At 48.1% G+C, this 15000-nt stretch overlaps 1 protein-coding gene across 1 annotated transcript in view; it reads left to right on the top strand.

The window, feature by feature from the left end:
- LOC136178480 (fap1 adhesin-like) overlaps window positions 1-3763 on the top strand; it is a gene marked incomplete at its 3' end in the record, with an annotated part of 4837 nt that extends 1074 nt beyond the window's left edge. The window contains exon 3 of the mRNA XM_065952364.1: window positions 2251-3763. Coding sequence (XP_065808436.1) covers window positions 2251-3763 — 1513 coding nt within the window. The remainder of the gene's footprint in view (window positions 1-2250) is intronic.
- Window positions 3764-15000: the final 11237 nt, after the last annotated feature.

The following is a 15000-nucleotide window of genomic DNA, read 5'->3' as shown; positions in this document are numbered from 1 at the left end:
GTCTCTCTGTGAGGAGGTTCCTGGTTTGAATCCCCGTCTGTCGGGAGTCTCTCTGTGAGGAGGTTCCTGGTTTGAATCCCCGTCTGTCGGGAGTCTCTCTGTGAGGAGGTTCCTGGTTTGAATCCCCGTCTGTCGGGAGTCTCTCTGTGAGGAGGTTCCTGGTTTGAATCCCCGTCTGTCGGGAGTCTCTCTGTGAGGAGGTTCCTGGTTTGAATCCCCGTCTGACGGGAGTCTCTCTGTGAGGAGGTTCCTGGTTTGAATCCCCGTCCTTCAGGAGTCTCTCTGTGAGGAGGTTCCTGGTTTGAATCCCCGTCTGACGGGAGTCTCTCTGTGAGGAGGTTCCTGGTTTGAATCCCCGTCTGACGGGAGTCTCTCTGTGAGGAGGTTCCTGGTTTGAATCCCCGTCCTTCAGGAGTCTCTCTGTGAGGAGGTTCCTGGTTTGAATCCCCGTCCTTCAGGAGTCTCTCTGTGTGGAGGTTCCTGGTTTGAATCCCCGTCTGACGGGAGTCTCTCTGTGAGGAGGTTCCTGGTTTGAATCCCCGTCCTTCAGGAGTCTCTCTGTGAGGAGGTTCCTGGTTTGAATCCCTGTCTGACAGGAGTCTCTCTGTGAGGAGGGTCCTGGTTTGAATCCCCGTCCTTCAGGAGTCTCTCTGTGAGGAGGTTCCTGGTTTGAATCCCCGTCCTTCAGGAGTCTCTCTGTGAGGAGGTTCCTGGTTTGAATCCCCGTCCTTCAGGAGTCTCTCTGTGAGGAGTCTGCATGTTCTCCTCGTTCATGTGTGGGTTCTCTCCTGGTTCTCCGTCTTCCTCCCACAGTCCAAAGACATGCTTGTTAGGTTAACTGCTGACTCTCTGAATGTGAATGTGTCTGGTTGTCTATATGTCAGCTCTGTGATTGGCTGGTGACCAGTTCAGGATGTAACTTCGCTTCTCGTCCAATCATAGCTGGGATCATCTCCAGCACCCCCATGACCCCTAACAGGGAAAGCAATAAGAATAATGATTGGAACAAACAGATGTCCAGACGTCCTCTGGGGGACAGACAATGAGACGGAGGATAGCGTCAGTTCAAGGACGGAGCGTCTGTTTGGAGAATGTTGATCAGTCTTTTTGTTTATGTTTTATTCTCTCATGTAAATTTGAGTAACTAAATGCTCGCTTCACACGTTTAATTTTTAAACTTTCAGCCCCTCGACTTGGAGGCACACACACACACACACACACACACACACACACACACACACACACACACACCCCCACACACACACACCCACACACACACACACACACACACACACACACACAGCCTGAAGGAGGTTCAGCTGCAGATGAACGGGTTCAGTAACTGGCAGCCTGCTGAAGAAAGTGTGTGAGACTCTGCAGCTGCAGCTCATACACAAGCAGTCACACCATCCATCATCCAATCATCCATCACTCTACCTCCATCCATCCTCTTACACACTCGCTCACTCTATCCATCCAACCATCTCCTTTGCATCCATCCACCGTCACTCGGTCCATCAATCCTCTCCCTCCATACATCCATCCTTTCATCCTTTCATCCTCTCACTCATCCCTCCATCAGTCCCCTCTTCTCTCCATCAGTCCCCTCTTCTCTCCATCATCCTCCTTGTCCTCTTTCAGAATGTTTCGCTCCTTCAACTCGTCAACTCTGGAACTTGTTCTGTCGCTTTGAACTTCAAAAAGTAACAACAAAGAAACTGATCTGTTTGCTTCATTGCCCGGTTAGAGTTTCAGAAGAAATCAGTCCAGATGGAAATAAAAACTCTTCATCATCTATTGGACCAATCACAGTAAATGTCACAAAACGCCCTGAAGGGTCACCTGCGGCGTCACATGTTGACGTTGGGCCTCTGAGCCGGCTGCAGATTTTAACAACACAGAGAACAGGCTGCCGCATCGACGCTATCTTTCCCCGTGTCTCCAGCTCTAAACAGAATGAGCAAAGGATCAGGAAGAACTATTAATCTCTGACACTGACCTCTGAGAGCAAAATACATTTACAAAACTCAGCTGGTCGTTTGTTCACTTTTCTTCCGTCGTATTTTTAGCGTTCTGTAATCAGCTCAGTGAAGAGTTCTGTCCGAACGAGAGCCAAGTTCATCAAACTCAGCAGAAATGAACGCACGTTTGAGTTTCCCGAAAGACTCCTGTGGGGTCAGAGGTCACGTCAGATTAAAGGGACGGGGCCTGTCAGAGCGACTCACTGCTGTCAGGTGAATGAGGACACAGCGAGTTACAGAGCGAGTTACAGAGCGAGTTACAGAGCGAGATACAGAGCGAGTTACAGAGCGAGATACAGAGCGAGTTACAGAGCGAGTTACAGAGCGAGCTACAGAGCGAGTTACAGAGCGAGATACAGAGCGAGATACAGAGCGAGATACAGAGCGAGCTACAAAGCGAGTTACAGAGTGAGATACAGAGCGAGATACAGAGCGAGATACAGAGCGAGTTACAGAGCGAGTTACAGAGCGAGTTACAGAGTGAGCTACAGAGCGAGTTACAGAGTGAGATACAGAGTGAGCTACAAAGCGAGTTACAGAGTGAGATACAGAGCGAGATACAGAGCGAGATACAGAGCGAGTTACAGAGCGAGCTACAGAGCGAGTTACAGAGTGAGATACAGAGCGAGATACAGAGCGAGATACAGAGTGAGTTACAGAGCGAGTTACAGAGCGAGATACAGAGCGAGTTACAGAGCGAGTTACAGAGCGAGATACAGAGCGAGTTACAGAGCGAGTTACAGAGTGAGCTACAGAGCGAGATACAGAGCGAGATACAGAGTGAGTTACAGAGCGAGTTACAGAGCGAGATACAGAGCGAGTTACAGAGCGAGTTACAGAGCGAGATACAGAGCGAGTTACAGAGCGAGTTACAGAGTGAGCTACACAGCGAGTTACAGAGTGAGCTACACAGCGAGTTACACAGCGAGATACAGAGCGAGTTACAGAGCGAGTTACAGAGTGAGCTACACAGCGAGTTACACAGCGAGTTACAGAGTGAGCTACACAGCGAGTTACAGAGCGAGATACAGAGCGAGTTACAGAGTGAGCTACACAGCGAGTTACGGAGTGAGCTACACAGCGAGTTACACAGCGAGATACAGAGTGAGCTACAAAGCGAGTTACAGAGCGAGATACAGAGCGAGATACAGAGCGAGATACAGAGCGAGTTACAGAGTGAGCTACACAGCGAGTTACACAGCGAGTTACAGAGTGAGCTACACAGCGAGTTACAGAGCGAGATACAGAGTGAGCTACACAGCGAGTTACACAGCGAGTTACAGAGTGAGCTACACAGCGAGTTACACAGTGAGCTACACAGCGAGTTACACAGCGAGTTACAGAGTGAGCTACACAGCGAGTTACAGAGCGAGTTACAGAGTGAGCTACACAGCGAGTTACAGAGCGAGATACAGAGTGAGCTACACAGCGAGTTACAGAGCGAGTTACAGAGTGAGCTACACAGCGAGTTACACTGCGAGTTACAGAGTGAGCTACACAGCGAGTTACAGAGCGAGATACAGAGCGAGATACAGAGCGAGTTACAGAGTGAGTTACAGAGTGAGCTACACAGCGAGTTACAGAGCGAGATACAGAGCGAGTTACAGAGTGAGCTACACAACGAGTTACAGAGCGAGATACAGAGCGAGTTACAGAGCGAGAGAAACAGAGCGAGTTACAGAGTGAGCTACACAGCGAGTTACACAGCGAGTTACACAGCGAGATACAGAGCGAGATACAGAGTGAGTTACAAAGTGAGCTACACAGCGAGTTACACAGCGAGATACAGAGTGAGTTACAAAGTGAGCTACACAGCGAGTTACACAGCGAGTTACTCAGCGAGCAGGAATTACCATAAACGCTCGATGTTTGTGTGTGAGCGATCATCAGGTTGCCTGAGAGACGGTTAATCTCCTCTTTTAGCACTCTTCCCCTCTCGTCCTCCCTCCTTCAGTTTCTAATGATCCCTCTCTTAATGAGGACTTCTCTTCACATCAGGAACCACAGCTTCCACTTCCACCATGTTTGTTTACTTCATTTTTAGAGGAGGGGGACGACATGACAGAGAGGCTGATGGGAAACCTCATAGACCTCCAGATCAGATTTAACAGTTCTTGTTGCTTCAGTGCAGCTCTAAAGGGCAGACCATAATCACCTGCACAAGGAGAAGCCCCGCCCACTGTGTAGTCCTCTTTGTGTCCCTCTGAGGGAAAAGATGAAAAAGACCACCATCGTTAAGTCCCCGTTTGAGTTGCCCCTCTCGCTGCTCGCTGTTTCTGTTCCTCTCTGAAGCAGTTATTTAGATTTCTGCAGAACTCTTCTCCATGAACTATTTGATGGAGGGTTTTTTGATTGAACGGCTCAGTCGATGGGAGTCCAGAGCGTGGCGCCTGAAAGACGCAAACTGTGGATTTATTTTGGGGGGATATTTGAGAGTTCTTCATGAAGCTTCATTATATTGAACTCCTGAGAGGAAGTTCTCAAACATCAGAGAGATGCTTCTGAGGTGCAAACTGGAGGCGAGGACCTCCAGGTGTCATTAAAAGAACTCCACTTCATGAGACAAACCCGTTAGCTGTTAGCGTTAGCGCCTTGGCCTCTCATTACCAAGATGGCGGGTGCTTGTTCTGTGAAGGATAAGTAGGCGTCAGCGCTGGATTACTGCAGAAAAACCCAATTACAGCCGAGAGCCCCTCAGAAGGATCGAGAGGGAGAGGGTCCTTTTTCCTCCGCTGGCTTCAACTCTGACTCTTAAGAACACTCGCAGCCGTCCTGAAAACATGAGCGAGGATCACGCCATGACCATTTCCAATCAAACGTTTAGTCATGTGGTACACTGAGACGGATGGATGTTTATGAGGGGGTGGCTGTCATCTTTAGTGCTGGTCTGGGAGGGATCACAGCCCAGACTGCACCGAGAATAAGAGAGAGACATGGGAGGAAGGGGGATGGGTGAGAGAGGGGGAGGGGGGGAGAGGGGGGGGGGGGTAGGTATGCAGAGGCTTGTCAGGTGATGGAGGTGATGGAGGTGATCCCAGCTGTCATTGGACGAGAGACGGGGTTACACCCTGGACTGGTCACCAGCCAATCACAGAGCTGACATGTAGCGACAGACAACCAGACACACTCACATTCAGAGAGTCTCCAGTTAAGCTAACGAAGAGGAGTGATCCGACCTGGTCACTCGAGGGTTAACCTGCGGTCCTCTCTGTTATTCTGCCCATTTATCGCCTCGCAGCTTTAATGACCTCCTCCACAGAAAGCGAGCGGGAGCTTTGCTTCTTTTATTTGGCTCTATAAATTGGTCTTTAAGTCGACTCGCCGCTGCATTAAAAGTCTCTCATAAAGCTGCAGATGTTGTTAAACCTCCACTTCTTCATCCGCACCACCTCGCCTCTTTCTCCGCCTTCTCTTCTCGTCTCCATCCATTTGGTTGAAAGCGCGAGCTGCTCTGAAAGCTCCTGCCCCGGCTTCACATTTAGTCATTATCATTTCCCATAATTCCAGAGGTCAGCCGGCGCTCGTGTTCCCTCTTTGTGAGAGACGGTGATGAGATGAGGAAAGACGATGTCAGTATCAGGATCTCTGAAGTCCTGAGAGCTCCAGGTGACGAGCGCCTCCTCTACATGCACAGCGTCTTCCTACACGTCCGCCATGTTTTCACCCCCCGGCGTTCAGAGGAACACTTTCCATGCTGTAGTTTAGAAACCAGGAGGAAGTTTAATCTCTGCAGCAGGAGTACAGAAGTTCACCGAGGTCAGAGAACGAGGTCACAATCTGAATTTAAATGAATGCTAATATTATGATTTCTCCACGTTAGCATGATTCTGGTATGTGATGAACCTCAGAGACGCAGCATTAGCTGAGGGGATGACATCATAGCTGAGGGGATGACATCATAGCGTGTAGGCTTGAACACTGCGTCACTGCAGGTTAACATGTGAGAGATGATAACATGGTGTTTGTGTAAAGTATCTCACAGGGTGACGTTATCTATCAGAGGGAGGATCCTTTGTTAGCAGTCAGCTGTTAGCGGTCAGCTGTTAGCAGTCAGCTGTTAGCGGTCAGCTGTTAGCGGTCAGCTGTTAGCAGTCAGCTGTTAGCGGTCAGCTGTTAGCAGTCAGCTGTTAGCGGTCAGCTGTTCCACCCGGGAGGGAAAAAGGTTTTTTTGGAACGTTGAAATAAGTGAATGCAAAGTGACCTGGATACGAGTGAAGAAGGCGTTTACTAAGTCGACCAAGAACAGAGTTTAACATTCATCAGAGATTTTACCTGTGAGAGACACACACACACACACACACACACACACACACACACACACTCGTACGCCCACTCCCCTCTCTGCAGCCTCTTGTCTGTTGAGCTGATTTCCATGCGTGGGAACAAAGCATCATCATATCACATATCACGGCGTGCACTCTTACATAACCACTACACACACACACACACACACACACACACACACACACACACACACACACACACACACACACACACACACACACACACACACACATAAACTGTCATAAACGCCTCACAATCGTCAAGGAGCTCCACTTGAACGCCGCCCGCCTTCAGAGACGCTTGTTATCAACATCTGAGCGTTCCTCATTCACAGCAGCCGCTTCCTCTGATTGGTCGGCTGACCGGCCCTCCAAACACACCTCCAGGAGGCCCTCCTGAAGGTCACATGTAGCGGGTTCTCATGTGGTTCTAATGTGGACTGGGAGGACTGGGAGGAACGCCTCTGATCCAGGTCTTTGTGAAGGTGTGTTTGAATCTCTGCTCTTAATGGAAGTCTTTGAAGTCGCTAACAATACGGAGTAATCATCGCCCGTGGTCGAGCAGCTCTTGAGCCTGTTGGACGTGTGCAGAGTTAATGGTGACCTTTAACCCTCATCATGAAGAGACACACAACAAAGTCAACCCCTCTGTTAGCTGGTCTTTGTTCCTCCTCCGTCTGAGCGCTCTCTGAGAGGAGATTAACAAACAACTTTTCTCTCTGGAGATCTGTTTCTAATGTATCATATGATATACACATACACATACAGCATATGTACATATATATACACACATATATATATATATATATATATATATATATATATATATATATATATATATCATATGAAGGCCTTTTCTTTTCAAACAACATAAAAGCTTTTGGACACCTCGTACTCGCTCATCTGACAGGAAGAAGAAAACATGACAGCACGCTGAAGGCTCGCTGCATCGTTCACACACGACGTCTTAAAGATCGTGTTTTGAGTCTCACCGTGCACGCTTCACGCTGATGCATTAATATAATAATAGTTTCTAAACATCTCATAGTGACTGTTAACAATATTATAGAGTTTCTATACGGTTTGAATGGAGTCTGTAAAAGTACGGGTGATATGAAAGTCCACTTCAGTTCTCTTGTGATCTTGTAGTTCTCCTGTGATCTTGTAGTTCTCAAGTGATCTTGTAGTTCTCTTGTGATCTTGTAGTTCTCCTGTGATCTTGTAGTTCTCCCGTGATCTTGTAGTTCTCTTGTGATCTTGTAGTTCTCCTGTGATCTTGTAGTTCGCCTGTGATCTTGTAGTTCTCCTGTGATCTTGTAGTTTGCCTGTGATCTTGTAGTTTTCTTGTGATCTTGTAGTTCTCTTGGGATCTTGTAGTTTTCCTGTGATCTTGTAGTTTTCTTGTGATCTTGTAGTTCTCTTGGGATCTTGTAGTTCTCTTGTGATCTTTTAGTTCTCTTGTGATCTTGTAGTTCTCTGTGATCTTGTAGTTCTCTTGTGATCTTGTAGTTCTCCTGTGATCTTGTAGTTTTCTTGTGATCTTGTAGTTCTCTTGTGATCTTGTAGTTCTCTTGTGATCTTTTAGTTCTCTTGTGATCTTGTAGTTCTCTGTGATCTTGTAGTTCTCTTGTGATCTTGTAGTTCTCCTGTGATCTTGTAGTTCTCCTGTGATCTTGTAGTTCTCCTGTGATCTTGTAGTTCTCTTGTGATCTTGTAGTTCTCTTGTGATCTTTTAGTTCTCTTGTGATCTTGTAGTTCTCTTGTGATCTTGTAGTTCTCTGTGATCTTGTAGTTCTCTTGTGATCTTGTAGTTCTCCTGTGATCTTGTAGTTCTCCTGTGATCTTGTAGTTCTCTTGTGATCTTGTAGTTCTCTGTGATCTTGTAGTTCTCCCTCTCTCTTCCTGCTTCCTCTCCAGACCTCATTTCACCATCCTTAACTGCGGTTCACAGACTCTCTGCCAACTTGACTTTATGCTTCACAGTTAAGCAGAAGGACAAACAGTGAGGGAGCTCAGTAGAGTCAGACCTGCCTCGGTGTGTTTAAAGATCACCCCCCCCCCCCTTCCCGTCTCCTGGATGAGTCCCGCTCTCTTTTAGCCCTCTGTGTTTATTTTTGGGGAGCATATCTGCAGAGAACATCCAGTGTCAGCCCGTTTTCCTGTCTCCACCCGTCTGCTTTATAGACCTGCAGACTAATAAAACACAGGGGGGGGGGGGGGGGAGAAAGGGAGGGTGTTCTGGTGCAGAAACGAGAGTGGGACAGCTGAATAGGAATAGGATAATGTTTAAGACGATCTAATTCAGATAATTATATCACACTGTAAACGTTGTGCTCCTGAGACGGAGGAAGGTTTGATTCAGGTCATTCTTATTAGCATTAGCTTCAGAGTTAGCGTCAGGGATTTACTCCCCTCTACAATACGATGATTCATGGTTCATCATCAAATCTCTAAAACACTGTTAGCATTCTTTATTCATAGTCGACATGCACACATTTGTAGCAGCTGTTGCATCAAAGCAATCATTTAATTTAAGGTTTGTTGTGAAGAAAAGTAAATGGTTACGTTAACGATGTGGGCTGAAGTTTACTTTAGCTCATCAGATCAGGATTTACCACCCTTGGGGTCCAGACCACATAAGGGGTCCCCTGAAACGTTTGGTTATTGATCAATAAAAATATATTGTAGTGGGGCACGCTGGTGGCACAATGGATAGTGTGTGCGCCCCATGTATGGAGGCTCTCGTCTCAAGCGGGCGGCCCGGGCTCGCATCCCGCCCGTGGCCTCTTTCCTGCATGTCGTTCCCCACTCTCTCTCTCCCTGGTCTCTGACTCTACCCACTGTCCTCTCTCTCTCCCTGGTCTCTGACTCTACCCACTGTCCTCTCTCTCTCCCTGGTCTCTGACTCTACCCACTGTCCTCTCTCTCTCCCTGGTCTCTGACTCTACCCACTGTCCTCTCTCTCTCCCTGGTCTCTGACTCTACCCACTGTCCTCTCTCTCTCCCTGGTCTCTGACTCTATCCACTGTCCTCTCTCTCTCCCTGGTTTCAGACTCTATCCACTGTCCTCTCTCTCTCCCTGGTCTCTGACTCTATCCACTGTCCTCTCTCTCTCCCTGGTCTCTGACTCTATCCACTGTCCTCTCTCTCTCCCTGGTCTCTGACTCTACCCACTGTCCTCTCTCTCTCCTGGTCTCTGACTCTATCCACTGTCCTCTCTCTCCCTGGTCTCTGACTCTATCCACTGTCCTCTCTCTCTCCCTGGTTTCAGACTCTATCCACTGTCCTCTCTCTCTCTCTGGTCTCTGACTCTATCCACTGTCCTCTCTCTCTCTGGTTTCAGACTCTATCCACTGTCCTCTCTCTCTCTCTGGTCTCTGACTCTATCCACTGTCCTCTCTCTCTCTCTGGTCTCTGACTCTATCCACTGTCCTCTCTCTCTCTCTGGTCTCTGACTCTATCCACTGTCCTCTCTCTCTCTGGTTTCAGACTCTATCCACTGTCCTCTCTCTCTCTCTGGTCTCTGACTCTATCCACTGTCCTCTCTCTCTCCTGGTTTCAGACTCTATCCACTGTCCTCTCTCTCCCTGGTTTCAGACTCTATCCACTGTCCTCTCTCTCTCTGGTCTCAGACTCTATCCACTGTCCTCTCTCTCTCTCTGGTCTCAGACTCTATCCACTGTCCTCTCTCTCTCTGGTTTCAGACTCTATCCACTGTCCTCTCTCTCTCTGGTCTCAGACTCTATCCACTGTCCTCTCTCTCCCTGGTTTCAGACTCTATCCACTGTCCTCTCTCTCTCTGGTTTCAGACTCTATCCACTGTCCTCTCTCTCTCTCTGGTCTCAGACTCTATCCACTGTCCTCTCTCTCTCTCTGGTCTCTGACTCTATCCACTGTCCTCTCTCTCTCTGGTTTCAGACTCTATCCACTGTCCTCTCTCTCTCTGGTTTCAGACTCTATCCACTGTCCTCTCTCTCTCTCTGGTCTCTGACTCTATCCACTGTCCTCTCTCTCTCTCTGGTTTCAGACTCTATCCACTGTCCTCTCTCTCTCTGGTCTCAGACTCTATCCACTGTCCTCTCTCTCTCTCTGGTCTCTGACTCTATCCACTGTCCTCTCTCTCTCTGGTTTCAGACTCTATCCACTGTCCTCTCTCTCTCGGTCAGACTCTATCCACTGTCCTCTCTCTCTCTGGTTTCAGACTCTATCCACTGTCCTCTCTCTCTCTCTGGTCTCAGACTCTATCCACTGTCCTCTCTCTCACTGGTCTCTGACTCTATCCACTGTCCTCTCTCTCTGGTTTCAGACTCTATCCACTGTCCTCTCTCTCTCTGGTCTCAGACTCTATCCACTGTCCTCTCTCTCTCTGGTTTCTGACTCTATCCACTGTCCTCTCTCTCTCTGGTTTCTGACTCTATCCACTGTCCTCTCTCTCTCTGGTTTCTGACTCTATCCACTGTCCTCTCTCTCTCTGGTTTCTGACTCTATCCACTGTCCTCTCTCTCTCTGGTTTCTGACTCTATCCACTGTCCTCTCTCTCTCTGGTCTCAGACTCTATCCACTGTCCTCTCTCTCTCTGGTTTCTGACTCTATCCACTGTCCTCTCTCTCTCTGGTTCTGACTCTATCCACTGTCCTCTCTCTCTCTGGTTTCAGACTCTATCCACTGTCCTCTCTCTCTCTGGTCTCAGACTCTATCCACTGTCCTCTCTCTGCATTAAAGGCACAAAACACCCCCCCCCCCCAAAAAAAAAAAAATATTGTAGCATTGGCCTGAATTACGCTACCAGATGTTATCCAGCACGAGCTACATGCTACATGCTAAGAGCTAACAGACGTGCAGCTTTAACGCCTCGTTAATTCACGCTCACCTCGCTGTACACATCGTACTGAAACAAATCCTCTCTTTGTGAACAAATCTCATGGCAGCTTTTCTTCTTCTGTCCACAATAAGAAACATGAAATAACGTTTGGCCCCGTGTCCACCTGGCGTTTTGACCGTGACCCTGATATTTACCTGATTGGTTGTATCTGTGTGAACACACAGGTGAGTCTCCACCTCAGGGTTCTGTCCCGTGTCAAGAGAAATGATCACAACTCTACGTTTTTAAGTGTGTGTGTGTGTGTGTGTGTGTGTGTGTCGTGTGTGTGTGTGTGTGAGCTGAGCTATCGGTCTGTCACGCACAGGGCGCAGCAGGCAGCCACCCCGAGTCCCAACCAATCACAGGCCTCGCTCAGGGGAAGCGACAGGCCTCGCTTGCAGTGGTAAACCTGAGCGAGTCATTAGATGGATGTCCGGAACAATCTATCAAAAACCTGCCTCAGCAGCAGGTCACACACACACACACACACACACACACACACACACACCATATCTCTCCCATATCTACCTGCCTTGTGAGGACCCTGCTTCTTTTTTTCGGGAACGACAGACGAGGACTACCAGTTGATCCTTCAGAACTCTGCTGGATCATTGAGATATTTGCTGAAAGGTAAACAGCAGGTTCACAGGGACGGGATGAGTGTCTCAGGAAGTGTTGAATCAGTGGAAGATACTTTATTATTGTCCTTTAACCCTTCGTTGTCTGTGGTCAGTGGGTCATACAGGCGTTATCTGTAATTATTTCTGGAAGAGTCGATTTGTCTTTGGTCACTTTGTCTTGTTGTTGGGTGATTTTCCTCTCAAACTTACGACCAGTAAGTGATAGCTTTTTTTGAGAAAAAAAGCTATCACTGCATGCAGGCTCAGTGAAATTGTCAAATTACATTTTATATCAGTGTGCGCATGTCGGATCAGCAGCAAACAACCCTTTTTGCAGCAGAGACAGAGAAGAGTTAAATGAAGGAAGGAGGAGGAATGAAGGAAAGAAGGAAGGATGGAAGGAAGGAAGGACGGAGGGGAGGAAACAAGTGAGAATAAAAAAAGTGAAAGAGTCAAGAGAGATGAAAATAGGGAGACATTACAAATGTGAAACATTTACGCACACACACACACACACACACCACACACACACACGCACACACACACACTCAGAGGTCGGGCTGTCGATGATTTCCCATCATAAGGCCGTAAAGCCTAAGTGGGTGATAAATATCGTCTGAGTGATGCTTAACCCACGTCGCCTTGCTGTTTAGCCTGTTGCCATGGTGATGGAGCCGGTGGTAGGGTAGGTGTCTCTCTCTTTCTCTCTTTCTCTCTCTCTCTCTCCCCCCTCTCTCTCTCACCCCTCTCTCTCTCTCCCTCTCTCTCTCACCCCTCTCTCTCTCTCTCCCTTTCTCTCTCTCTCTCTCTGTCTCTCTCTCTCCCTCTCTCTCTCACCTCCTCCCTCTCTCTCTCACCCCCTCTCTCTCTCTCCCCTCTCTCTCTCTCCCTCTCTCTCTCACCCCTCTCTCTCTCACCCCTCTCTCTCTCTCCCTCTCTCTCTCACCCCTCTCTCTCTCTCTCCCTTTCTCTCTCTCTCTCTCTGTCTCTCTCTCTCCCTCTCTCTCTCTCTCCCCCTCTCTCTCTCACCCCTCTCTCTCTCACCCCCTCCCTCTCTCTCTCTCTCCCCCTCTCTCTCTCTCTCTGTCTCTCTCTCTCCCTCTCTCTCTCACCTCCTCCATCTCTCTCTCCCCCTTCCTCTCTTTCTCACCCCCACCTCTCTCTCTCTCCCTCTCTCTCTCTCTCCCCCTCCCTTTCTCTCTCTGTCTCTCTCTCTCCCTCTCTCTCTCACCTCCTCCCTCTCTCTCTCACCCCCTCCCTCTCTCTCTTTCCCCTCTCTCTCTCTCTCTGTCTCTCTCACCCCCACCTCTCTCACCCCCCCTCTCTCTCCCCCCCTCTCTCTCTCTCCCTCTCTCTCTCACCCCCTCTCTCTCTCTCCCTCTCTCTCTCCCCCCCTCTCTCTCTCTCCCTCTCTCTCTCACCCCCTCTCTCTCTCTCCCTCTCTCTCTCCCCCCCTCTCTCTCTCTCCCTCTCTCTCTCACCCCCCTCTCTCTCTCCCCCCTCTCTGTCTCTCTCTGTCTCTCTCTCACCCCATCCCCCTCCCCCCCCCCTCTCTTGACTCTGGTTATTACACTTTAAAGAATCCAGTCTCTCACTAATGGAGCTCCACCTGTTGACATTAAAACATGGCAGTAAATGTTGATGTGGATGTTTTACTGTAACTAATTAAATCTTAACTGCTCGGCTCTGAAACGAGCGTTTCTTTGATTGTCTCCAAGCAGCCGTTAGTGTTGGATAATTACAGAGTGAAAACAGACGCTATCTTCCGCCTCCTTTTCTGACCGTCGACACTTTCATTTCTTTCATTTAAATTCCTCGCGTGCTAATTGAACAATTCTGTATTCACCAAGTTTCACTTTCTAAGAAGAAACTTTAGCAATTAGAAACTTTAACCACATCACACTTCTCGCATCGGGGACATGACCTCAATACCCAGTTATGTTTTGTAACTCGGTGATATTTTAACCCAGCTTGGAAGGTCTTCATGAGGGGTTTAAACCAAGAACAGATTTAAGAGCACAGTTTGAGAGTCAGAGAGAGAAACCTGCATTCTCTCTGATGGCAGACAGGGGGCGATCCTGCAAAGAGTAGTCTCTCTTCAGTGTGTACGTTTACTGCTTGTAGCTATACTGCAAGCTAACGCACGCTAGCACAAGCTAACCTCCGGTGCTTGTCACCTTCCTGTCCAACAGGAAGTAGATCAACTCCACGTCCACGGGTAAAAGACAACACAAGGTTCACCCTCGTTTTAGAACGATCTTTATCCACTTGGTGTTTCTCCTCACTCTCATTATATTTTCTCTTCTTTGCTGCTACGTCCACGTCGTCATATTCACCGCTTTGAATCTCGTCCAATCACTGAATTGTATCCACTCCTAAACTCACCTGCTGCGCTGTCATTGGAGGAAACACACCAGCTCCGCCCACAAACGTCCCGAGTCAACCATCACAAAGCAGAACAGTAAAATCCAGTCAGAGGACAGAGTCTCTGCAGACACAGTCACCACCACACATGTACGGAGGCCCAGAAGGGACAACGGAGCAGCTTCACTTTAGGAGAAGTCTGTCTTTTATTTTGAAGGAACCAGCCAGCTTCACTTTAGGAGAAAACTGTCTTTTATTTTGAAGGAACCAGCCAGCTTCACTTTAGGAGAAAACTGTCTTTTATTTTGAAGGAACCAGCCAGCTTCACTTGAGGAGAAGTCTGTGTTTTATTTTGAAGGAACCAGCCAGCTTCACTTTAGGAGAAGTCTGTGTTTTATTTTGAAGGAGAAGTCTGTATTTTATTTTGAAGGAGAAGTCTGTGTTTTATTTTGAAGGAACTAGCCAGCTTCACTTGAGAAGAAGTCTGTGTTTTATTTTGAAGGAACCAGGCAGCCTTCACTTTAGGAGAAGTCTGTGTTTTATTTTGAAGGAACCAGCCAGCTTCACTTTAGGAGAAGTCTGTGTTTTATTTTGAAGGAGAAGTCTGTATTTTATTTTGAAGCAGAAGTCTGTGTTTATTTTGAAGGAACTAGCCAGCTTCACTTGAGAAGAAGTCTGTGTTTTATTTTGAAGGAACCAGGCAGCTTCACTTTAGGAGAAGTCTGTATTTTATTTTGAAGGAACCAGCCAGCTTCACTTTAGGAGAAGTCTGTATTTTATTTTGAAGGAACCAGCCAGCTTCACTTGAGGAGAAGTCTGTGTTTTATTTTGAAGGAACCAGCCAGCTTCAC

The sequence above is a fragment of the Labrus bergylta genome, unplaced genomic scaffold (genome assembly GCF_963930695.1).
Source record: "Labrus bergylta unplaced genomic scaffold, fLabBer1.1 SCAFFOLD_224, whole genome shotgun sequence".
NCBI classification, from domain to species: Eukaryota; Metazoa; Chordata; class Actinopteri; order Labriformes; family Labridae; genus Labrus; species Labrus bergylta.
The sequence above is the reverse complement of the archived record's forward strand: the minus strand, read 5'-3'. Positions and strand labels throughout refer to the sequence as shown.